Source organism: Zingiber officinale, chromosome 3A, assembly GCF_018446385.1.
Source record: "Zingiber officinale cultivar Zhangliang chromosome 3A, Zo_v1.1, whole genome shotgun sequence".
NCBI lineage: Eukaryota > Viridiplantae > Streptophyta > Magnoliopsida > Zingiberales > Zingiberaceae > Zingiber > Zingiber officinale.
The window spans coordinates 92,482,869-92,508,029 of NC_055990.1; the positions used below are offsets into that span (position 1 = coordinate 92,482,869).

At 35.7% G+C, this 25,161-nt stretch overlaps 1 protein-coding gene across 1 annotated transcript; it reads right to left on the reverse strand.

The window, feature by feature from the left end:
* Positions 1 to 11,438: 11,438 nt before the first annotated feature.
* On the reverse strand, positions 11,439 to 23,861 carry LOC122052046 (G-protein coupled receptor 1-like). Its single transcript, XM_042613435.1, has 9 exons — positions 23,553 to 23,861; positions 23,308 to 23,339; positions 22,606 to 22,775; positions 21,891 to 21,988; positions 16,096 to 16,197; positions 15,909 to 15,965; positions 14,821 to 14,964; positions 14,324 to 14,394; positions 11,439 to 11,919 (listed from the first exon to the last, which is right to left on the reverse strand). Exons 1-9 carry the CDS (start codon positions 23,787 to 23,789, stop codon positions 11,820 to 11,822), a joined length of 1,011 nt encoding a protein of 336 aa, XP_042469369.1. The 5' UTR covers positions 23,790 to 23,861; the 3' UTR covers positions 11,439 to 11,819.
* Positions 23,862 to 25,161: the final 1,300 nt, after the last annotated feature.

The following is a 25,161-nucleotide window of genomic DNA, read 5'->3' on the forward strand; positions in this document are numbered from 1 at the left end:
ACCGGAATCTAGTCACGATCTCGACTTAGATATCCGAAATGAATCTAAGCCGGATCGACGCCTAATGTTCCCTTCCCGGGAACGCGTCCTCGCAGTCACTCCCCTCCAGTGACTTACCTCACTTACCTGCTAGACGTCTGGTTAGCCCGTCGACCCGTCTGGACTTCTCGCCAGCTATCTAGTCAGCCCGTCGACCTAGTTGGACATCTCGCCAAGCGTCCGGTCAGCCCGTCGACCCGCTTGGACTTCCCGCTAGTTATCCGGTCAGCCCGTCGACCTAGCTGGACTTCGTGCCAGACATCCGGTCAGCCCGTCGACCTGTCTGGACTTCCCCTGCACACTCGATCAAAGTGTCAGACAACAACAAAACTAACTTAACCTATTTGTCATTCATCAAAACCTAGGTTAGACCGTTAGTGCTACCCGCACCAACAATCTCCCCCTTTTTGATAGAATGACAACCTGGTTAAGTTAGTGAAAGAACGAAAAAAACAGGTACATCAGTTTTAAAGTTAGTTTTAGTGTTTTCAATTTGGTTTATCTAACTTAACCACCTAACCCTCCCCCTTTGGCATTCATAAAAAAAACAAAGGTAAGCAATCATACTGTAGAGTTACTGTAAAAAATAAGCACAGCTAATCTTGAAAAAATATCTGAGTTTGGTTCAAAATTCAAAGATAAAAGTACAATTTTTAAATCCAAGTAAAAAAAATCAAGTTGACTTGGGGGAGACAAGTATAAATTTAAAGTTAATCAAGTTTAACTTTTCAAGCGTGTAAAATTTTTAAATCAGGTTTTTCAAATTTTCTTTTCAAGTTTAAGTAACATTTACTTTTCAAAAAAAAAGTAAATCTTCAACTTCAATTTTTCAAAACAAAGCAAAAATTAAACAAGTAAAATTAAATTTGCCAAAATAAATTTTTAAGGCTAATTTGATAAAAGCTAAATTTGGAAAGTTTAATTTTCAAGCATATGTTACAAAGCTGAATAAGTTTAAATTTGCAATAGTCAACTTTTTAAATCAGGTTTACAAATTAGGTGGGATTAAACTTCCAAGTTTTTCAAACACTTAGTTAAATTTAACTTTTTGTAAACTAATGTTCAAACATAAGTTAGTTTTAAAAAGCATTTTTCAAACACACAGAATTTTAATTAATTTCTCCCCCTGAACTTGATACTTAAATTTAAACAGCTGTCTAACCAATTAGGTACTAACTAACTATCAGAAGATAGTAGCTTTCACTTGGTTAGTCAGATTAAGGTGATTATAAACAGTCAGTGTTTGACTTGACTGATGATCTTAATCTGATTACTGTCTGATTTGTATTTAACGTCCAGACTTATGCTGATGCACTGAAATAAGCATCTTAAGTCCAGACAGTTGGCCTATGCATCTCACCCCTTTCTATGTTTGTCAAACACAAGCAAGGTAAACCTAAGGTGTTGGTGAGATGCTCAAAAACTAGTCCTATGGGTACATGCTTTCTAAGGATTCAAAACTAGTCTAAGGCCAAAACTGTTTTTGAAAAACTAAAAATAGGAAAGTTTTGAAAACAAACAAGTTTAACTTATAATTTGAAAACATTTATTTTGAAAACAATTTTTAAAAAATCCTAGTCTATTGAGCACATCCCTAATTTTCGACGTAAGTTGCTAAACTCACTTTCAGGGAGTGGTTTTGTGAAAATGTCAGCTAAATTTGATTTGGACTCAATGTATTTGAGTTCAATATCACCTTTAGTAACATGATCCCTGATAAAGTGGTGCCTAATTTCAATATGTTTGGTTCTTGAATGATGCACAGGGTTCTTGGTTAAGTTAATTGAACTTATATTGTCAATTAATACTTTTATATTTGTGATGTTTAAGTTGAAATCTTTTAGAGTATGCATCATCCATAATAATTGTGCAACACATTCACCTATAGCTATGTATTCTGACTCAGTTGTAGATAGAGCAACACAATGTTGCTTTATACTAAACCAGCTAACAAGTGATGAACCTAATAATTGGCATCCACCACTTGTGCTTTTGCGGTCTAATTTACATCCAGCATAATCTGAGTCAGAATACCCTATTAGTTCAAAATTATTGGTCCTAGGATACCAAATTCCTACATTTGTTGTTCCTTTAAGATATCTAAAAATTCTTTTAACTTGTGTCAAATGGGATTCCTTCGCACAAGTTTGGTATCTAGCACACATACTAATTGCAAATAAAATATCAGGTCGGCTTGCAATAGGCTACCTATTGCACTCCTATAATATTTTAAGTCAACTGATTTTCCATTTGGGTCATTATCTAAGATTGTGTTTACTGCCATAGGTGTTTTTATTTCTTTTGTATTTTCCATCCCGAATTTTTTAAGTAATTCTTTAGTGTATTTGTGTTGATAAATATAATTTCCTTCATTTGTTTGTTTGATTTGTAATCCTAAGAAATAAGTTAATTTTCCTACTAGGCTCATTTCAAATTCTTTTTCCATTAGATTAATAAATTCCTCTAAAAAATCTGAATTTGTTGAACCAAATATTATATCATCTACATATATTTGTGCAATAAATAAGTCTGTATTTAATGATTTAACAAACAAGGTTGGGTCAATTTGACCTTGGTTGAATCCTTTAGATGTTAAGTAAGATGTTAGCCTTTCATACCATGCCCTGGGTGCTTGTTTAAGCCCATATAACGCTTTCTTTAACTTAAATACATAATCAGGGTGTTCTAGACTTTCAAACCCAGGAGGTTGACCTACATAAACTTCTTCTTTAATTAGTCCATTAAGAAAGGCAGACTTAACATCCATTTGGTATAGTTTGAATCCCTTATGGGCTGCATAACTTAGTAACATTTTAATGGATTCTAATCTGGCTACTGGGGCATAGGTCTCATCATAGTCAAGCCCTTCAACCTGACTAAACCCTTTGGCAACTAGCCTAGCCTTATTTCTAGTAATTTCCCAGTTTCACTTAATTTGTTTCTGAATACCCATTTTGTTTCTATTATTTTCTTATTCTTAGGTGGTGGTACTAGGTCCCAAACTTCATTATGCTCAAATTGGGCTAGTTCTTCTTGCATAGCTATAATCCAGTCTGGGTCTAGTAGGGATTCATCCACAGTTTTGGGTTCTATTTTTGAAATTAGGGAGATTTGACTCAAGTTTCTAAAAGATGATCTGGTTTGAACTCTTAGGTCTGGGTCACCAATTATTTGATCAGTTGGATGGTTGGGATTCACTCTTATAGTTCTAGGGGGTTCATTTTCTTGATGTTGTTCCTCTTCTTCATGACTTAGAGTTTGGTTGGTTTCTGGAACAAATTCAGGTGGTTGTGTAAGTTCTAAGTTTTGTTTAGTTTCTTCAAATTTTACATTAGTAGTTTCTTCAATTTTTAAGGTAACCTTATTGTAAATTCTATAACCTCTACTATTTAGGGAATATCCTACAAAAATTCCATTTTCAATTTTAGAGGAGAATTTTCCTAAGTGTTCTCTTGTATTTAAGATGAAAACTGGGCACCCAAACACTTTAAAATATTTTATATTGGGTTGTTTATTATAAAATATTTCGAAGAAGGTTTTGTTATGGGTTTTATTTATTGTAGTTCTGTTCTGTACATAGCAGGCTGTACTAACAGCTTCTGCCCAAAAGTATTTAGGTAGGTTATACTTATTTAACATTGTTCTAGAGGCTTCAAGTAAGGTTCTATTTTTTCTTTCTACAATCCCATTCTGTTGGGGGGTTTTAGGGCATGAAAATTCATGATGGTAACCATTTTCAAGACAAAAACTGTTAAAGTTGTGATTTTTAAATTCTCCCCCGTTGTCACTCCTGATTCTTTTAATTTTAATATCTTTTTTGTTTTCAATTTGTTTGCAGAAATTTATAAAAATTTCAAAAGTTTCATCTTTATGTTTTAAGAATTTTACCCAAGTAAACCTAGAATGATCATCTATAATTACTAAACAATATAAGTTTCCATTTATAGATTTGACTCCATGGGAGTCAAAAAGGTCTAAATGTAGAAGTTCTAATATTGATTTAGTTTGTGGTTGATTTGTTTGTTTGTGAGTGGATTTAGTTTGTTTACCTTGTTGACAAACATTACATATGGTTGAATCTAAGTTAGGTAATTTTGGTAAGCCTCTCACAAGTCCATTTAGTTTACTTATATTTCGAAAGTTGGTGTGAGACATTCTTCTATGTCATAACCATGTTTCTTCTTTTTGTGTTAAGTAACACTTAATGGAAGAAGTGGTTAAGTTGATGGCATAGATGTTGTCTTTTCTAAAACCTTTTAGGCTTATGGTGGGAGTATCTAGATGTTTGATTAAACACTCTGTGGATAGAAATTTAACCTTATACCTAGTATCACATAATTGACTTATACTCAGAAGGTTGTATTTAAAATTTTCAACAAGTAAAACATTTGTAATTATAAAGTCTATTTTTAATTCAATATTACCTATACCAATTACCTTGAGTTTGCCGTTGTTTTCAAAGGCAACTGTTCCTAAGCTTTTGTAAGTGAGTTGAGTGAACTTGGTGTGATCTCCAGTCATATGTTTGGAGCAACAACTGTCTAAAATCCACTTGGTTTCCTACAGTAAGTAGGATTTAACGTTAGTCTTTTTATTTATGACCAGACAAAATTTTAAGTTTAAAATTGGAGTTTTGACGTTAATTTTTAAGTTTAAAATTGAGATTAATTTTTAAGTTTAAAATTAAAATTTTGAAAATAATTTTTAAGTTAAAAAAAATTAAAATTTTGAAATTAATTTTTAAGTTTAAAATTAAAGTTTTGAAATTAATTTTAAGTTTAAAATTTTGAAATTAATTTTTAAGTTTAAAATTTAAAATTTTGAAATTAATTTTTAAGTTTAAAATTTAAAATTTTGAAATTAAGTTTAAAATTAAAATTTTGAAAATAATTTTTAAGTAAAAAAATTAAAATTTTGAAATTAATTTTTAAGTTTAAAATTAAAATTTTGAAATTAATTTTTAAGTTTAAAATTTAAATTTTGAAATTAAGTTTAAAATTAAAATTTTGAAAATCATTTTTAAGTAAAAAAAATTAAAATTTTGAAATTAATTTTTAAATTTAAAATTAAAGTTTTGAAAGTAATTTTAAGTTTAAAATTAAAATTTTGAAATTAATTTTTAAGTTTAAAATTAAAAGTTTGAAATTAAGTTTAAAATTAAAATTTTGAAAATAATTTTTAAGTAAAAAAAAATTAAAATTTTGAAATTAATTTTTAAGTTTAAAATTTAAAATTTTGAAATAAAGTTTAAAATTAAAATTTTGAAAATAATTTTTAAGTAAAAAAATTAAAATTTTGAAATTAATTTTTAAGTTTAAAATTAAAATTTTGAAATTAATTTTTAAATTTAAAATTAAAATTTTGAAATTAAGTTTAAAATTAAAATTTTGAAAATAATTTTTAAGAAAAAAAATTAAAATTTTGAAATTAATTTTTAAGTTTAAAATTAAAATTTTGAAATTAATTTTTAAGTTTAAAATTAAAATTTAAGCCTTATTCATCTTACCAGATCTATATTATTAATCAGGGAATCCTATGATTTTGCGAGATGAAATTGGATTTTTAATTATGGAGTTTTAGTTTAACTTGTGTTAGATTCAGGTTTAGTTTTGGTCTCTACAAACAGGCATTCTTCGGATAAACTTCTAAGCTTGGTGAGTCACATGGACGTCATTAGAAGTAACCAACCTTTCGAGGTTTTCCGAATAGTCCTATCCACGGAGCTTAGTACTAAACCTTGATCTAACTGATTAGGATCCATTTAAGGGTAGCTTCGGTCAGTTCCACTTGGCCAAATGCACCAGATCGAAACCATATCTTTCTAGACATGCGATGCCCAAGTTTTCCTAACGTACTATCATCCAAAAATTTCACCAGTATCATTGATTCAAGTTAAACTTAGTCTCTTTTTAACTAATCCTAATTACCCTACCGGGTTAGTTACTTTTGGAGGTGCCAGCTATTCTGGAGCCTCCCCCTGAATTATTGGCCATTAATTTAAATTTTGGTTTTAGGTTTGTGTCGATTCCTTTTATAGTTATAGTTAACTTGGTGATTATTTTGTTGATTAAGGTGTTTAGATTTTGAATTTAATTTAGATTTGTATTTTGGATTTTGGTTTGGTTTATTCGATTCTATATAATGTATTTTTTCTTTAGGTATATAATATTGATTAAGTCATATTTGCGTGGTTAAGCACGCTTTCGGAACCCAAGCTAGATTGATTGATTTGTATTGGGTTATTAATGATTTGAAGGTTTTATTTGAATTCGACTTATATCCTAGTCCGGTTTTATTATAGCATGCCTTTTGATTATTTAGGATTAAGTCTAGATTTTTTGATCTTGTTGTGAATTTTTTTAACATCTCCTTTAAATTGTTTATTTCATTTTTTAATGATAAATTCTCCTCCTCAAGTGTTAGATCTTGAGTTGGATTCAAATTTTTTATTTGTTTCTTGATGTCTTGATTTTCCTCAAGAAGTGATTTGTTTTCATTTTCTATTTTAATTAATTTACTATTTAAACAGGAAATAATTCTAAAAAAAAATTTGTTTAAATTAAAATATACCTCATTCGGGCCTTCGGAAACGAGTACGGACTCGTGGCTTGTTTCGGGTTCAGACCCGTCTTCATCTTCCGACTCGTCTTCTGTTTCAGCTTCGCGGGCCATCAGTGCGAGGTGGCTCTGATGTTTCTGCTCTTCTTCCTCCGATTCGTCCGAGGAGTCGTCCCACGTTGCTTTGAGGGCCTTCTTTTTGGTTGGCTTCGGTTTGTTGAACTTCAGTTTTGGGCATTCGTTCTTGTAGTGTCCCTTTTTATTGCAGCCGAAGCAAGTCACGTTCTTTTGTTCTGAGGGAGAACTGATCTTTTGAAGGTCCTTTTTGCTGAAGCTCCTTTTTCTCCTGGTGAACATTTTTCTTACCAGGTTCACCAGGTGTTCTTCATCTTCGGAGTCTTGGTCGGGATCTTCTTCATACTCAGGCTTGCTCTTCTTTTCTTTGGAGGAACCTACAAATAAAGCTATACCTTTTTCGGCTCCAGCATTAGTTTGTTCATATAATTCTAATTCACAGAAAAGCTCATCTAATTTTAATTTAGAAAGATTTTTAGAAATTTTGTAGGCATCTACGATTGATGCCCACAAACTATTACGTGGAAAAGCATTTAATGCGTACCTTATTAAGTCTCTATTTTCCATCTGGTGGCCTATCGCATGAAGCCCGTTAAGGATGTCCTTGATTCTTGCGTGGACCTGATTCGCCGTTTCACCTTCCTGCATTTTTATATTAAAAATTTTATTAAAAAGCAGGTCTCGTTTTGTTACCTTGGCGTCGCTCGTTCCCTCGTGCAGTTCGATCAATTTGTCCCATAGCTCTTTAGCGTTTTTGTGTAGACTGACTCTGTTCAGTTCTTCTCTTGTCAATCCGCACTGTAGAGTGTTGATCGCTTTATTTTCTGTTGATGCCTTTTTCTTCAAGTCTGTTGTCCAGTCTTCAGGATCCAGTAGATTCCCGGAGTTATCCACTGAAATTTTGTAGGGTCTCGTAATGCTCATCCATTGGTCGAAGTCTGTTTTGAGGTAAACCTCCATCCGCTTTTTCCAGTACGAAAAATCGTCCCCGTTGAAGAGTGGAGGTCGTACTGTGCTGAATCCTTCTGTCTGAGACATTTTAGTCCTGCGCACAGACGAAAGAGAAGAAACAAAAAATCCCAAGACTTGGTCTTGGATTAGTAGTGCGGGAAGAGAGAAAAAATAGTAGTAAAAATCTAGATTCGTGTTGCACCAATTTAGATTAATAAAAAAAAAATTAAAGTAATGATACACCAGTTTTAGAATTAAGCGTCGAACTGAAAACAAAAAAAGGAAAAAAATTTCACCCCCAGTCTGATTGGTGGTTGCGCCAAATCAGAGCGGTACCAGCTCTGATACCACTTGTAGGACCGTGATCGTTCGATAGAGGGGGGGTGAATATCGATTCGAAAAGTCGAGTAAAACTACGCAGTGGAAAAGTAAATGAACACAGTTGTTTTTACTTCGTTCGGAGCCTGTGACGACTCCTACTTGAAGGCTCGTGGTCCTTGACCACTTCGTTGGGCAATCACTAGTAATTCGAATATAATTACAAAATGAATACAGGAAATGCTAGTGAAACAAAGTAATATCGACAAAGAAATTAACTAAAAACCGAAGGAGCACTTTGTCGGAGCTTTGTTGGCGTCGCAGGAACGTAGAGCAGCAGGACCAGCAGTAGAAGAGTTCTCAGATTGATTATTGAAGAACCTCCATCCCTGGGGCTTCTTTTATATGCTGCTCCGGGCGCCTGGATCCCTTCCGGGCGACTGGACCTCCGGGCGCCCGGATCCCTTCCGGGCGCCCGGACCTCCTGTTTCCAGAAACTTCCTTTCCTACAAAACAGAGTTAGTCCGAGGCACATATGTATTCTGCAACACAGATTGTTAGCACAATTTTATGAAATAGAATTAACAGTAAAAATATGACTTAGATTCCGTCTTTCCGAGACCGGAATCTAGTCACAATCTCGACTTAGATATCCGAAATAGATCTAAGCCGGATCGACGCCTAATGTTCCCTTCCCGGGAACGCATCCTCGCAGTTACTCCCCTCCAGTGACTTACCTCACTTACCTGCCAGACATCCGGTCAGCTCGTCGACTCGTCTGGACTTCTCGCCAGCTATCTAGTCAGCTCGTCGACCTAGCTGGACTTCTCGCCAAGCGTCCGGTCAGCCCGTTGACCCGCTTGGACTTCTCGCCAGCTATCCGGTCAGCCCGTCGACCTAGCTAGACTTCGTGCCAGACATCCGGTCAGCCCGTCGACCTGTCTGGACTTCCCCTGCACACTCGATCAAAGTGTCAGACAACAACAAAACTAACTTAACCTATTTGTCATTCATCAAAACCTAGGTTAGACCGTTAGTGCTACCCGCACCAACAATTATTAGTTTCTGCATCATAATTAGTTCATCTTTTTATTTAGATCTTGAAATAACAAACACAAGAGGCTAATGAATCTAGGTTATTGAATTTATGTTTTCGATTTTGTATTTCTTTTGTTTTTCGAATTTGTGATTTGATTATTCTTTTTGGTTAAACCTAGGGTTACTATAAGGAAATTAAATATTAAATTTCGTTGAAAGACTTTGTCTAGAAAGTGGTGGATGCTCCCATACCCAAGAAGGCCTAGTGTCTCGCCATGTTTAACCTGGAAGCCAATCTCTGAAATTAATATTTAATTGAATTTGTAACATGGGTGGATTTGGATCAATAATGTTAAGCATCGTTTGCGATCCAAGTCTAAACCACTAAGAACAAATAAGTTGAATTTGGAATCAATAATGTTAAGTTCCATTTGTGATTCCAAATTTAATTTCTAAAAAACACAATAGGTTGTTAGGAATGGTTCAGGACTTGTACAAAATTTTTATACAGGGGAACCGGTACGACATTCCCAGTAGCAACCAACACTTTTCACTTGGCTTCACTCACCAGGACTTTCATACCAAGTGTTTGGTCAACATTAGTACACTTGAATTTTCTTCTTCTACCAACCTTCTCATTGGTCCTGCACTTACCTAACCTTCAATTAGGATTTCACAATCAAGTATCTGATTAACCTTGACTCTTCTTCACATCAAACTGGTCAAATCTTGACCAGAAGATAATTACACCAACAATATCTCCAAATGGATAATTATAGCTGCAATCTCCATATATTGTCAAACATCAAAATCCAAATATCAAGACTCAAGCTCAGTCAAACTGATTAACCTTGACCTAAGAAAATTGTACCAATAGATTAAATGTTTAGATTTGCTTTTCCCTTGCCCCTCCGAGATCAAGATGATGATGAACTCCTTGTCCTCTTTCTTGCCCTTGCCCTCCTTCTATTGTAGTCAAAACTCAGAAGAGGAAGTCAAAAATGTATAGAATTGGAGTTGAAAGTGTGTAAAGATTGTAGAATTGAAAATGGAATTATAAGAGTAGAGAAGATATGAGTGAAAATAATGAAATGAACTTTTTATTTATAGAGTTTGGAGAGTGATATAAATCGTAGCTTTTGATAAAAAAAAACCATCAAATGATCACAACCATTAAAAAAAAAATCCCTCTTTTCTTCATCCCAATGGCTATAACACACACGGTTCCAATGGGTTTGAATTATGGTTAACCGTTGAATGGTGGTTTTTTAAGGAGGGTTGAACCGTAACCGACCCAGCACCTGGATGGGTCGATTATGATTTTTTTTAATTAGAACCGAGTCAACATGTACCCAGCTAGTTGACACAGTTCCGGGTCTGGGTTGGGTCCGATTCAGACTTGGCCCGAGGTTGAACCCAATTTGGCATAGTTGATATCTACATGGATGTTTACTCCAATAGGTCTTAGGGACAATTCTCAACGGGTACAAAATGTCTCGTTGGGTGTCTGACATCCCAATGTAAAGAGCTACTATGTTAGGATAAAATACCTCCCATGATTTATCTATATGTATTTTGTCATGGGATCGATGCTAATCACTTGAGGTAATCGATACAACTTTTACTCCAAATATAACTATTTTTAAAATAAAAATAATTTTTTCAAAATACAATGTCCTCTAACCACAATAAAAATAGGCACTCTTTTAATTTTTTTTTTTGAACAAAAGTCAAAGTATCCTCTTTTTGTCCAAATCATCAAGGACGTTCCACTTTTATTTTTTTTTTTTCCAAAGGGCATCTATTCTACTATTTGACTGGGTATAATTATCTAACTGTCCTTAAATACTATTCAATATTATTTATATTATTATCAACTGATCTGATCGATTTTAGAACTATAATTTTATAACTACTACATATATTCTAACAGCTACGATTTCATAGTTATTATAATGTATACTTAACATGTTCAAATATATTCATATTATAGCAGCTATGAAATAGATTCAATCATATTCATCTACCATTCACATTGTACAACTATAAAATCGTACCTACTTCAACTATTGTAACAATTATGAAATCATAAATACTACACACGGATTTAAACTACTCATCTAACATTCATGTTATAATAACTACAAAATTATAACTCCTACAACACATCCTATTCATAATTTAGATGGGAGTTAATAATAAAAACAGTGCTAAAAGATACTTGAATTATTATATATGGTTAAATAGTGAGGTAAGATGTCCTTTTTGATAATTGATGAGTTGGAAAACAAAACGCACTTTTATTTTTTTCCATTTAATTTTTACCCTAAGGTGAAAAGCAACTACTATTAAAATTCACACATACTATTAGGGACAATAATAAAACGTTATATTTTAACACCAAGATTATTATGAAAATTGAGCATATCATATACATTGTTATATAACAAAATTATAAATTGCATGAAAAATTTCTAATCATGAGAATCAACATGAAATCAAATATTAATTCCATTACAGAGCCATAAAGCATTTGGTGATTGAATTTAAAAGCGACTAATGCACACAATAATGAACTTTCCATTGCAAAGAAGCTTGGACTCGAAAATTTCCTATTTACTCGCATCTAAATCGTTTCTCATCTTCTTTAGCTTCCAAAATCTATACAGGGAAGACCTCTTCAATGGTTACTATATCCAAGGGATGTATAGTAAAATATCAGTACAAGAAGCATGAAGCTGCAAAGATCCCGGACAATTGTCAAAGTAGTTCCCATTCTCAGGTGCTTTTAGGCTGAAGAAAGATGCATTAGAGGACCGAAAGAGCATCCGGCCCTGTGATCATCTCTGGCCTTCGACTATTAGTGAAGTGAGCTCAGTTTCTTGGGAGCTTCTCAGCTTTGCAGCAGGTAACCACCTTCGAAATTTCTCAGGAACCCATCTGAAAGAACATGAAAACCATCAAGTTACTTCACATATATTAGCCAATCAAATTGAGAAGGAATAGCAGAATTGGAGGGGAGCTCGGTCCACCCCAAAATGACTAGTCATTTGGGAGAGGAAGCACACTGTATTGTTAATACAGACACAACTTAATAGTAATTCATTGCACTTGTCGAATGTGGAATTAATAAACTTAGAATCATGATGCAATCATATTGAATCAGAATGAAGTCTGTTTCACCTGAAAATGACTGATCCGTTAAGAGTGATAGTGATGCAGAAGTTAGTATTGAGATCGCTAGAGGGGGAGGGAGTAAATAGCGAACCTACAATAAAATCGTCTTTCTTTCTCTTGCTGATTTCTTAACAAAGATACATTGGAGTAGAAACATATATAAAACAAGTATATCAGAAATGAACATCAACATTTAATTAGTTCACAACCCTCATGTTCAGGCCTATGCACAATGTTGTCCACTACTTTTCTCATCTGCAGTAAAGGGCCGGAGGGGGAGAAACCTTTTAATACTATCAAATATTACAATGAAATATAGAAACATTAAGGAGAATGAGGAGACAACAATTTCGGCCGGAGGGGGAGAAACCTTTTAATACTATCAAATATTACAATGAAATATAGAAACATTAAGGAGAATGAGGAGACAACAATTTCGTAGCTTGTATGTATGTGTTATATGTTAATCTCAAGCCTCTGATCCTCATTTTATAGCCTCAACCTCAAGCTCATTTTTGTGCTGACATGGCATGTCCAATCAACCAAAAAATCGTATCCGGTCAAGTGGAAACTAATGACTTAGCTTCTTGACCTCATTCATGAACATGTCTCTTTTTGCCTCTATCAACATGGTAGCTTTTCGATCGACTGAATCATTTTCGATCATTTGATCCTCGGTCAATTGATATCACCATGCTAGATCACTTGCCACATCTTCTCCAGATTGATCACAACTCTTTTTTTTTTATCATCTAGTCCTCGCGAATAACCCTATTCAAAGGGATAAGAGGATATAAATATTGTGCATTTGTTGACCGAACATATTTCTTGGTAGACCAAAACCATGTTTTCAATCACCCGGAACTCCTGACTCAGGTTGACTACAACCGAGTCCGCTTAAGTTGAATCTACTCTTTGTCACCACCACTTACCTTAAGCAGTCTTCTTCCCTGTTTATCATCTCTTGGATGCACCGAACCCTTCAACTCACTCCCTGTACATCCTTCTCGCTCCACTGATGTACTCTTCCTTTAAGTTTCTCATCCCTCATATGCATCAAATCCATTAGCTCTCTACCTATGTCATCCTTCACGCTTGCTTACGTCTTCTGCTCCAAGTTCAACGGTCTCCAATACTCCTTGTCCTTCTATTTCCTCAAGCGTCCCATACCACCCTTCTCCATATTCCATCGGGCCTTGAGTCATTAGGTATTCCTATGTGTTCTCCTAAGTCTCTACACACTTACGACACACATATTGAACACAACAGCATAGTCTAACTTAAACTCATTTGACCAAACATCGAAATCGTGGTCAACACCACTCGGGGTTCCAATGATTTCCTCCTCAACCGTTTGGGGTACTAACATAGTCATCTAGGAGGTGGACACCCTCACAAAATATAGACATAACAATCATTTCTTTTCGAAGTGATTACTCATTTGGGAGAGGGGCATCCCCTTAATGTATAGATAGTGGATCACCACACTTGTCGATATAAAATTAATGAATATGGAGCATCTTAACTCCATCTCTCACTCGTATGGGCTTAATTTTGAAACCATGTTAAGTTGGGTAGTCCTAGTCATTTTGGAAAGAGACACCCAATCACCACACTTGTCCATGTGTAACTAATAGGTGTGGAGTATTCTAGCCTCAACACATCCCCTTACGTCGATCATGACTCAAAAGTATTCTCTCTGATAGTATGTTAAATTTGGGAGGAGCCGATTTCATCAAACAATGGTTTGGTTAGTTATTTAGGAGACAAGTACCCCTTTAATACATAGACCAATGAGCATGAAACGTCCTAATTTCATCATATCCTTCTGCCTTTCATGACTCAAAGATATAAGCATAACTTCAATACCATATTGGATTGACATGAAACTCATTTTATCCTAAAATGATTTTAAGAAAATGATCGCGACTATAAGCATGGAACATCCTAACTTCAACATTTTAAACCATGTACTGTGATTTTTTAAACCATAGATGATTCAACCGTAAAGAAGGCACCTTCTCAGCAGAGATCTCTATAGACAGCCTTCATTGTATTTATGTTAGTTCTGCAGTAGCCACACCTTCAAGGTTGGCATTCATTGCACACTCAAATAAGAAATATCAATAACAAATAACAATGTAATCAAATTACTAACATGACTTACAAATCGATTCTTTCGGCAATTGCTCGGCGTACAGATGAATTAAGGCCATATGCAATCGAATTGAATAGTCCCTATCCAAAGAAGAAATGCAGTATAAGCAAAGATTGGAATAATAATGTACACGGCAAACTCATTCCACACCATACTAATCCAAAAGGTAAACAATAACATTAAAATGGGGAAAAAAAAAAGTCATCACCCTCTTCTTTAAAATGCCTCTTAAAATTTTAAAATCAACAAAATACCCTTTAATATTTTCAAACTATGATCATTTAATCTCTAAAATATTTCAGCTGTTACTTGATTTGATGGAAAAATAACACAGCACATATGTGACATAACTATCACATCATTATTCCATTAGATGAATTAACGAGTTTATAACTAGTGGGTAAGAAGGTTTTAACGATTGTGAGACCCTAGACAAGCATTTTGTAAAGGGAGGGTAAACTCTAAGTGAAATGAAAAAACTGTAATATAGCTAGAAAAAAATGTACCATGAGTCCAGCGAAACCAACATCAAGAAATGAGAGCCAAAAGATCCTGTGGTTGGGATTAATGAAGTCATACGCACGATTAATTGTGGCAAATGACCAAGATCCTATCAAAATCAAGGGGTAGTAGCCCCACCGATTGAATGCCTTAAAACAGAGAAAAGCATGTGTCAGCCAAAATGGTAATGAATGCTTAACAAAAAGAATAAAATATTCTTCATGGCAAAACATTAATATAGGAGCAGGGAACATGCTAAAGGTCGAAGTTATGGGCAAATATGAGGTAAAAAAGTAACAGATAATATACAAAATAATGTACTAAAAGGTATGATTTTAAGTGTTCATTGAAATTGTTTGACATAGTTCTGATCTTTGACTAACACCACATCAACATAAATAACTATCCACTCGCATCAACATAGTTTTGATGATATCAATCAAGACTCAGATAGAAGATTCTCTTCCTGCCACTAATTTTCTATTTTGTCTATCGATCATAGGGAAGAGATAAAATGGGGAAGTATCAATTAAAGTGCTAGCAATAGCAAAAAGCAGTGGTGCTAAAACCAAGATGTATCTATATCTTATATTCTATTCTAGTTATGCCAATCAGAGTTCAATTCCAAATGATTGATTGAGATATATTTAGGTCTTAGAAAACTATTTGATTTGATTGATCTCACAAAGATGCTATGAGAACTAATGCTTTCTTACGATAAATGACACATCTTGGAACTAATAAGGTGTAATCGTTGGTCGAGATGTTAACTATATTTTCAAAGAATTTTACTGTAATAGTTTAATTCAATTGTCTTTCTAATTGTTATAAAGTTTGATTTGAAAGCATAAAAGCTAAGCGATAGAATATTAGAAGATTAAGTCATTACATTGACTTGGTGCACTAGGAAGTGTAGCTAACAGCATAACACAATATCAAAATTGTATCGGTCTCTACTAAAACTGCAATACTTTTAACCGTGCTACAAAGCAATTCAAACTAAATGAAATCCTTCCATGCAGGATGCCAAAATCCCCAAGGACCTAATCCAAATCACTTCAAACAATAAATTTTACTTGATAAAATGAATAACCTTTCTGTCTGCTCTCAAATCAGATTGGTTTGGTCGCTCTGACAAAGCCACTGCCATCTGCAATTTAGCCAATGAAGTAGTGAATACGCTGATAGTATAGGTTAAATTCAGAATCATTTAAATCAATGAGAAATAAAATTATTGACCACCAAATAAAAAGTTTTTCAGAGTAAATTAGAAATTGTACCCGTGTCGCATTGTTTAGAGTATGATTCACTTGATAGTATGTAAAGCCATTGTAAAGTATGGCACCCCATAATGGCCCATAGAAAGTTATCAAATGAGCTACCTGTAAACAGTAGTTCTCTTTAAAGTCATGTAATTACTGAAGCAAACAAAGAAGCAACACATCAGACGCATAGTTGTGAAAACCATAGGGGGCCAGCCGGTCCGACTGGAAAAACCAAACCTAGGTTCGGATCCAATCTGGTTCTCCAAATGGATTGTTTACACAAACCAGTCAAAATCGAGTGAAACAAGCTGATTTTTATCAATATGGAAGAATCCACAAGTTGTATAAAAACTAAACTATTTTGTTATTCTTCTAATAATTGAGTAATTTTGTTAGTCTTTTAAATTTTTTTAAAATACTCATTTATTCTTCTACAATTTTGACATAACAATAAGTAAAAAAAAGTAAAGGGCAGCCCGGTGCACAAAGCTTCTACCAATACAGGGTATCAAGGAAGGATCAGACCACATTGGATCTACATGATAACAATTTTATATTGAGCCAAGGCTCCCTTCATAACAATAACTAAAATCATGAAAAAAATAAAAAACCTTAGTTATTCACTCTACTCTAGCTATCCACTCAAATATTAGATTGGTAATCATGTCTTTTTATCAACAACAACAATCAAGCCTTATTCCACTAGGTGGGGTGACTCTTACTATATCATCGTCTATACTTAAATAAATTTTATTTTATTGTTACTAACCAAGTCTTTTTTTTTTTTGCTTCCTCTTCCCATTTGATATGCGTGTTTGTCATAGTTTCATATCGCCTAATTGGAGCATTTATTGATCGTCTAAGTACATATTGATACCATCTTAAACGTGTCTCTTGGAGTTTCCCCTCAATAAATGCAACTCCGACTTTCTCTCTAATACTCTCATTTCTTATTCTGTCATGGTTGATCCCAAGCCCGGATAAAAGAGGGTTGTGTTAGGTTGTCAACCAACGTTAAAACTATGACAAATGTCTTTTTATCAACACTTATAATTTAATTTCTAGCAAATTAGATATATTGATATTGATTAATATAAATAAAAATTTTATAACTAAATTTTAAGATTTTCCATAATAGTTAATAAGGGTGTTTGGGTAACTCTTGATTCAATAAGCAATTTGACAAATTGATGCACCGACTTGACTAGTGAAGTGGTACTTTTTTCGATTTAATTTATGGTCTTTTTTTAGAACTACAATTACATACATAATTTGAAATCTCATGTTGTGTTGAGTGTATAGTCAAATGTACCACTCCATTAAATCGCCAAAATTGATATTGATTTGTGATCATGTATGAAATAGGGGAAGATGGAGCACTGGGTAGGTGACTTTGCTACTAACTATGAGAAGACTCTGAGCTGGCTGGGGATGACACCGAACGATCCTTTTTGCGCACACCACAAAGCAAATGGAAACGTTAGAGCGAGAACTAGGGAGGGGGTCCCTGGCACAGGCACTCCGAGCCTCGGAGCAGGCAAAAGTGGAGAGTGTAAATGGGAGCTAGGCTTAGGACCAAAGGGGGGTAGCGTAACGTAAGTGAGTGAGTGAGCATCCCTGGCCAACGGAGAGAACCTCTTTTTATACTGACCCTTATAATCTCCGTAATAATGAGGCGTCAGAGAATGTCTAATGTCAAAATATGTCGAATAAAGGTAGAGGTACGACCACCCTCAAGAAGCTTCTCGGTCGATTGCTTCTCCGTATTCTCCGATCATCAAAGGTCGAAAGTGGTTTGACAATTTGTCCTCTAATATTTCTTGGGAGAATAACATGCTTATCCGTTCGGGAGAACCACTAGGGACCTGAGTCTTTCTCTTTCGTGGGTCCCTAGTGGGTGCATTCCCAGAAGATGATCCTTGGGGACGTTCCGCTCAACCCATATCATCAAATGGTGTGTGAAATAATGCCCAATGATACGCGACTAGGGAGGGTGGCACGGGCGGCAGGCTAATTGGCTGCGCAGGCACTTGCATGAAGCCAACCAGAGGAGGAACTGGCGGAACCCAGTTGGTCCTTCCAATTGAGTCCCTTGACCAGTGTGAGGGCCCATCGTCGATGCAGCCGGATCATGTGGTAGAGTACCTCCAGCTGCTGCTTGATGTTGCTGCACTAATTTCTGTGCTCGAGTAGTTATTAGCAACTCCAAATCTTCTTGCGACAAAGTAACTATAATAAATCGTCCAGTCTCTTCCATCTTCGCGTTTCAAATTCATGCAAAAATTCCTACAAATGACGCTAAATTTAATTCTGTCTGAAATCGAGGAAGATGGAGCCTTGGAGAGGAGGCTTTGTTGCTGAATGTGAGAAGACTCTGAGCTGGCTAGGGATGACATCAAACGATCCTTTCTACGCACACCACAGATAGAGCAAATGGAAACGTTAGAGCGAGAACCAGGAAGGGGGTCTCTGGTGTAGGCACTCTGACACTCAAGTCAGAACCATAGCAAAAAGTGGAGAAGAAGATGAATAGAACAGTAATGTTTATGTGTGTGGGTGCGCGTAATGTAATGTAAGTGAGCGTCAATGAGCGTCAATGAGCGTTAGTGAGCGTGAGTTAGCGTACCTGACCAACAGAGATGACCCCTTTTTATATTGACCCTCATAATCTTCGCAATAATGAGGCATCAAAGAATGTCTAGTGTCAGAATATGTCGAGTAAAGGTAGAAATACGGCCACCCTCAAAGGAAGGTTCCATTGCGTGCATATGCCAAGGTAGAGGAATATTCCTTGACGAGTAATCATTATTCTCTGAGAGGTTGTTACGATTCTCTGACACAACTATCTCCCGGAAGAAATCCAGCTGGCCTGTAGCTGATCGACTATAGGCTGGGAGACTGGCATATGGGAAGTAGGGAGCTAAGTCCCGTAAGGTCCGACCGGCCATATGTTGGGGGCCTTGCCCTTGAGGAGTCAGGAACTGAGCTCTGAATGTCCGACTGGTGTTGAGGCTGATTAATTGTATACTGGGAGACTAACACATGAGAAATGGGGATAAGTCCTGTAAGGTCCGACCGACACTTTGGGCCGACTGGCCATATGCTGAAGGTCTTGCCCCTGAGGAGTAAGGAATTGAGCTTTGGATGTCCATCTGGTGCTAAGGCTGATCGACTGTATAGTATGAGACTTGCCCTTGAAGAGCGGGAAGCTAAGCTAAGGCTGATCGACTGTAAGGCTGATCGATTGTCACCTCACCTTGACCTCACTTTGACTATCGACCCCACATCACTTTCGAGACAACCCACAACACACCATATCTAAATTTGATCCTGTCTGAAATCGGGAAAGATGGAGTGTTGGGCAGGTGGCTTTGTTGCTGACCATGAGAAGGCTCTAAGTTGGCTGGGGATGGCACCTAACGATCCTTTCGGCGCACACCACAATGAGAGCAAATGGAAGCATTAAATCGAGAACCAGGGAGGGGGTCCTTAGCGTAGACACTCCGACGCTCAAGTCAGAACTGTGGCAAAAAGTGGATAAGAAGATGAATGGTAATGCCGATACGTGTGGGTGCGCGTAATGTAACATAAGTGAGAGTCAATGAGCGTCAATGAGCATGAGTGAGTGTAACTGACCAACAGAAAGGACCCCATTTATACTGACCCTCATAACTTCCGCAATAATGAGAAGTCAGATAATGTATCAAAATATGTCGAGTAAAGGTAGAGGTATGTATGGCCACCCTCAGATGAAGATTCCATTGCGTGCATATGCCGGGGTAGAGGAATATTCTCTGACGAGTAACTGTTATTTCTAACAGGTTGTTATGATTCTCTGACATTGCTGTCTCCTGGAGGAAATCCGACTGACCCTGTAGCTAACTGACTGTAGGCTGGGAGATTAACACATGGGAAGTGGGAAGATAAGTCCCGTAAGATCCGACCGACACTTTGGGCCGACTGACCATATGCTGGGAGCCTTGTCCCTGAGGAGTGAGGAACTGAGGATGTCCAATTGGCATTGAGGTCGACCGGCTGTATATTAGGAGACTGACATATGAGAAGTAGGAAGCTAAATCTCGTAAGGTCCGAATGGCACTTTGGGTAGACCGTAAGGTCCGACCGGCACTTTGGGTAGACCAGCCATATGCTGGGGGTCTTGCCCCTGAGGAGTGAGGAACTGAGCTTTGGATGTCCGACCAGCGCTGAGGGCGATCGGCTGTATACTATCAGACTTTCCTTTGAAGAGCGAGGAGCTAAGTCCCGAAAGGTTCGACCGGCTCTTTAGCCAACCGGCTATATATTGTGAGACTTGCCCTTGAAAAGTGAGTTAAGTCCCAGAAAGTCCAACCGGCTCTTTGGCAGATGGGTTGTATATTGTGAGTCTTGCCCTTGAAGAGTGCGGAGCTAAGTCCCGGAAGGTCCGATCGACTATATGCTGAGAGACTTGTACAAGGGAAATGGGGAGCTAAGTCCCATAAGGTGAGTGGTTTGTCCAACTGCGTACACCCCGACCACCCCCTTGAATTTGACTATCATCTTATCTTGATTTTAACTTTCACCTCACCTTGACTTCACCTCACTTTGACTATCGATCCCACATCACTTTTGAGGTCATCCATAACTTACCGTATCAATTTGTATGGGCAATCTCTCATGTCATTTGTACCAATGAGATCTTGACACTTGTTTTAATATTAGTAAGGTGTAATCATTAGTCGAGATACTTATAATACTTTATAAATTATTGCTCTAAAATTTTAGTCCAAATGACTTTTGAATTGTTATAGAGTAGTATTTAGAAGTAAACAAGCCTAAGTGAAAAAGGATTATAGGATTAAATCTTATTTGAATTCATCTGCCCATGCTTGGGAGCATGCCAAGCATTGGTATGGAATGGCATGATACAAAAAAAAAAAAAAAAATCATAGTTTGTGACAAAATCCGACAAGGGATAAGATATTACTCTGGGTTAAACGAAATTATTAACTAATATATTCTGCAAAATCTGGTAATTATTCAAATCGCGAGGATGTCAGTACATTAAAAATATAGATTTTATCCAAATTTTTATACTCGCGATAAACTTATATGGCTGTTGGCTTGCTGAACCAGACAGGCTTGAAAGAACTAAATCATTACACAGGCCCTGAAATAGCTAACTATGAGAGGCGGGCATATTATATCATGACACAATGAAAAAAATATCCAACCAATCCTGAAACAACAATGGTAAAATGGTATTCTTTTCATGGAGTTTTTCTGAGAAATCAACATGTCAGTAGAAGTGGAGTTATTGAGGACACCTCACTGGATATTTATGGTGTCAAAAATCTAAACATCAGCTCCTAGCAACTTTGATTATTTATTGAAATTACACCCCTCTTATAGACTCAACCCAAAATAAAGTAGGAAGTAAATAATGCAAACTAGAAAATATAGTAATCCAATTAGACTCCTACCAAAACTTTTTGACATCCAAAAATTAAACAATTACCAAAACATACTCTCTTGAAGAGGGGAGACATCACCAAAATTAATCCTTACAAATCAAAATTTAAAAATAATCAGATCCTATTCTGCACCATGTGGGAAGCATTAGCTTTCTCCAAGTGAGTTAATATTATACCAAAAATGGCTGTTACTTATTGTTCAACAGAATTAAGTGAATGTGTTTAAAATGTATACAAATATAACCTCATTAAGCAAAAAAGATCAGCATACTATTACAATATGAAACCAAGTATTACTATGACAAAAAATAGTAAACAGTGAAATGAGTGTCTAGGTAGCAAAAATTATAGGCATACCTTCTTCCCTGTTCGTCCAGGTTCAGTCCAACACCATGCCCCTTGCTGTCCATAATCACTGCCAATGGAGCGAATTAATGTTGTAGCAAGTGAAGTGCCTATAAAGATGAAAAATATTTTAGGAAAATTATGCAAAAGAAGAATGGGATAAATCCTACTCAAATACTTGACACACTAGTTGACGTAAACAATAGAAGCAATTTGTATAATCCTCATACATGGTACTTTTTTGGGTTTTAATATGGTAGAACAGACCTATAACATCAGGCAACAGTGGAACCATAGAAGACATGCAATAGTTTAATTGCTAAGAAATAGCCTTAAGTGTAAAGAAGCATGCCCTGGAACCAGAAAGCTTAATTAGAGATGACAACGCCATTTTAACATAGTACAAGATGATTAGTAGCATATAAAATAAACATGCAGTGGACACCACAAATACCTACCATTTTCCACAAAGAATGATATTAAATTGTATATTTCAAGTTATTTTTAATGTTTCTCTGGGACATCAATAGTGGATGTACATTATTGTCGAGTCAACGAGTGAGTTACCCCCATCAGTTGGATGGCAACTACCCATGGCATAAAAGACATGCAAAACAATGATATATCAATATGCGATGTCTTAGAAATATGCATGATCATTTACAAAGAAAATCAATATCAAATTGTTTATGTGAGAAAGTACTTCAGAAACAAGTACAATTCATACCCCAAACATACAAGTGAAAAATTGAACCATAATCTTCCACGTCAGTTTGATGTTTAACAACAGTGCGATGAAGAGTAAACGCAATGGTTGTTGTCCACAAGAATGATGCAACACTGAAGAAATGCACACTGTAGTCTTGAGCATAGCAGAAAAAACTATTAGACGGATCCCTGCAAGATCCAAAAGGTCCTCAATATAACAACAATTTGAAGACAAGTCATTTTGGCACTCTATAGCCATTTTAGCACCTCTTGTTTAACTAGAGTCCTCCAATCACTTCTTCCTGTTTTTAAATTCATTAGGTCTTCCTTCACCTTCTCTTTCATGAGTAAATTGATCGCTTGGCCAATACATTTACACTCACTTTTAAACTAGTACAGACTACACTAAGAAGTATTCATGTATATCTATTCTTGAGTAGAATAATCCCATGGTAGAGTTACATACGTGAAGCAAAGAACACTAATCTTTACAAAATGAGTAGATTCCATATTGCATATAAAGGAGAAAAGCATGAGAAGAACAATCAAGACGATAACCCTCGTCCCCAGGGCCCCCGCCAGTCAGCCTCACGGCCAACAAGGAGGTAAATCACGGTAACTGTTGAGGCAAGTGGGATGAGAAAGAGAAGAACAATCAAGGATGTGAAAGAAAAGAGAGAGAGAGAGAGAGAGAGAACGCAAGAAGAACGGTAGAGCATACCCGACCATAATGAAGAAACTGCAAAACATGTCCTGCAAAGTATTAGACATTAAATTAGAAGAAATGCATATTTGTTAGCAAGTGATTAGTGAATGATACTGAAAATAAATTACACTCATGCAAACCAATTGTGCCCAAAAACTAAAATATGGGAATCTATGCGTCGGAAATTCTCAGTTCATTACTAGAAGATGACAATTTGATGAAATGGCGAACAGTAAGATTCAGAGAGACAAGGGCAGTACGGAGAGGGCGAGAAAGAAGACAAGCTTGAAGGAAAACTTGTGGAGCTCCTTGAATAGGAGGTAGCAGAGGACTATGAAGGACGATCCGGCGAGGGACAGCGCCGCCGTACCGGCACTGATCGCCACCAAGGTGTGGCGGTCGGCCACGCTCAGACCCGCCGAGGACGGCACCGAGGACTCAGACAACGCTTTCATGGCCGCCGCGGCCGACAACATGGTTGCCGATGCCGCCTTCATCGGATCGATCACCTGGATCTCGCCTGAGCTGTGCGGAGGTGGAAATGGGGAAGACGACGAAGAAGACGCGTTAACTCCCCGATCAAACGGTACAGATTAATTCAGGTTGGGCCCACACTTGATTTTCATTTTTCACCTGCGCAAATATAAAAGCGTTTTACCATCGGCCGGTCCAATAAAATTTTCTATCAAGCGAAAATTTTTCATGGGCTATTAGATTAAATTAAAAAAAATATAAATAAGTTCATGGACTGTCCAGCGTTAAAATTTTTTTAAACTCTGTAATATACCCTAGGTGAAAATTTGAATTTTATTATCTAAAAAATCTAAATTTGAATTTTATTATCTAAAAAGTCTGTCCTACGTTTTTACCCTCACATTCTAACGGCTTCTATACACCCAAAATAATTGTAATTAAAATTACTTTTCAAAAATTATTTTAAATAATTTTAATTAAAATCATGATCAAATTATTTTAAAATTATTAATATTGATCAAAGTTTAAAATAATTTTAATTAACTTATCAATATTAAAATAATTTTAATTAATATTGGAGCAATTTTAACTATATTAAATAGTCTTAATCAAATTTAAAATATTCTTTATGACATTGGAGTAGTTCTACCAATGTTAAAGTTTTGTTCGAATTTGAAATAATTTGATCCACATTAAAGTATTTTTGACAAACATCAAAGCAATTTTAAACAATAAAGAAGCTAGATTATTGATATAGTAACAACGTCTTATTTGATTAATTAATAATTTTTAAGAATAATAACCAAAACATCCACAACCTCTAGTATATTAGACTTTAAGTTGTTTTGCCTAGTAAAAAAATCTAATATCGTTAAAGTTTAAATTGTTCTTTTTTTTAATAATCCAAGTGCTCAAATTTAACTCGACTAATTTTCCAGAAACACAGCCTTACTCTAATTCAACTATCGAGTAAATTCAAAATATAATGTATACATATTTAGAAACTACTAGAATATTCTTATTTTGTGTTTGGGTGACGAGATAATATGAATGTTGCGAGCCATTTAAACGCTGCGCTCTGGGCTTTAACGACCATGAAATTAAATTAAAAAATTAACTCCAAAAACAAAATAATTAATTCCCGTTGCAAAATAATCGTTGTGCAAATTCATATTTTGTGTAAAAAAAAAAAAAGAGAGAGATACATTGAGATAACTTTTTTATATACAGGAAATATTTTTATTTCAAATAGAAAAAGAGGTATAACGTTCACTTTGAACATTTAATTATGTCTTATAAAAGATTAATACACATGCATCTAAATTTTCGGATTATCTATATTCATCCTCTCTTTCAAAAAATAGCTAAATTCTTAGCCATCCATGTATCAAAATT

Coding starts and splice junctions, on each gene's coding strand:
- LOC122052046 (XM_042613435.1), bottom strand. CDS start 23,789: ATGAAGGCGGCATCGGCAACCATGTTGTCGGCCGCGGCGGCCATGAAA. Junction 23,340..23,552: donor TCTTCTTTCTCGCCCTCTCC/GTACTGCCCTTG, acceptor AATACTTTGCAG/GACATGTTTTGCAGTTTCTT. Junction 14,965..15,908: donor ATTTGAGAGCAGACAGAAAG/GTTATTCATTTT, acceptor CTCTGTTTTAAG/GCATTCAATCGGTGGGGCTA.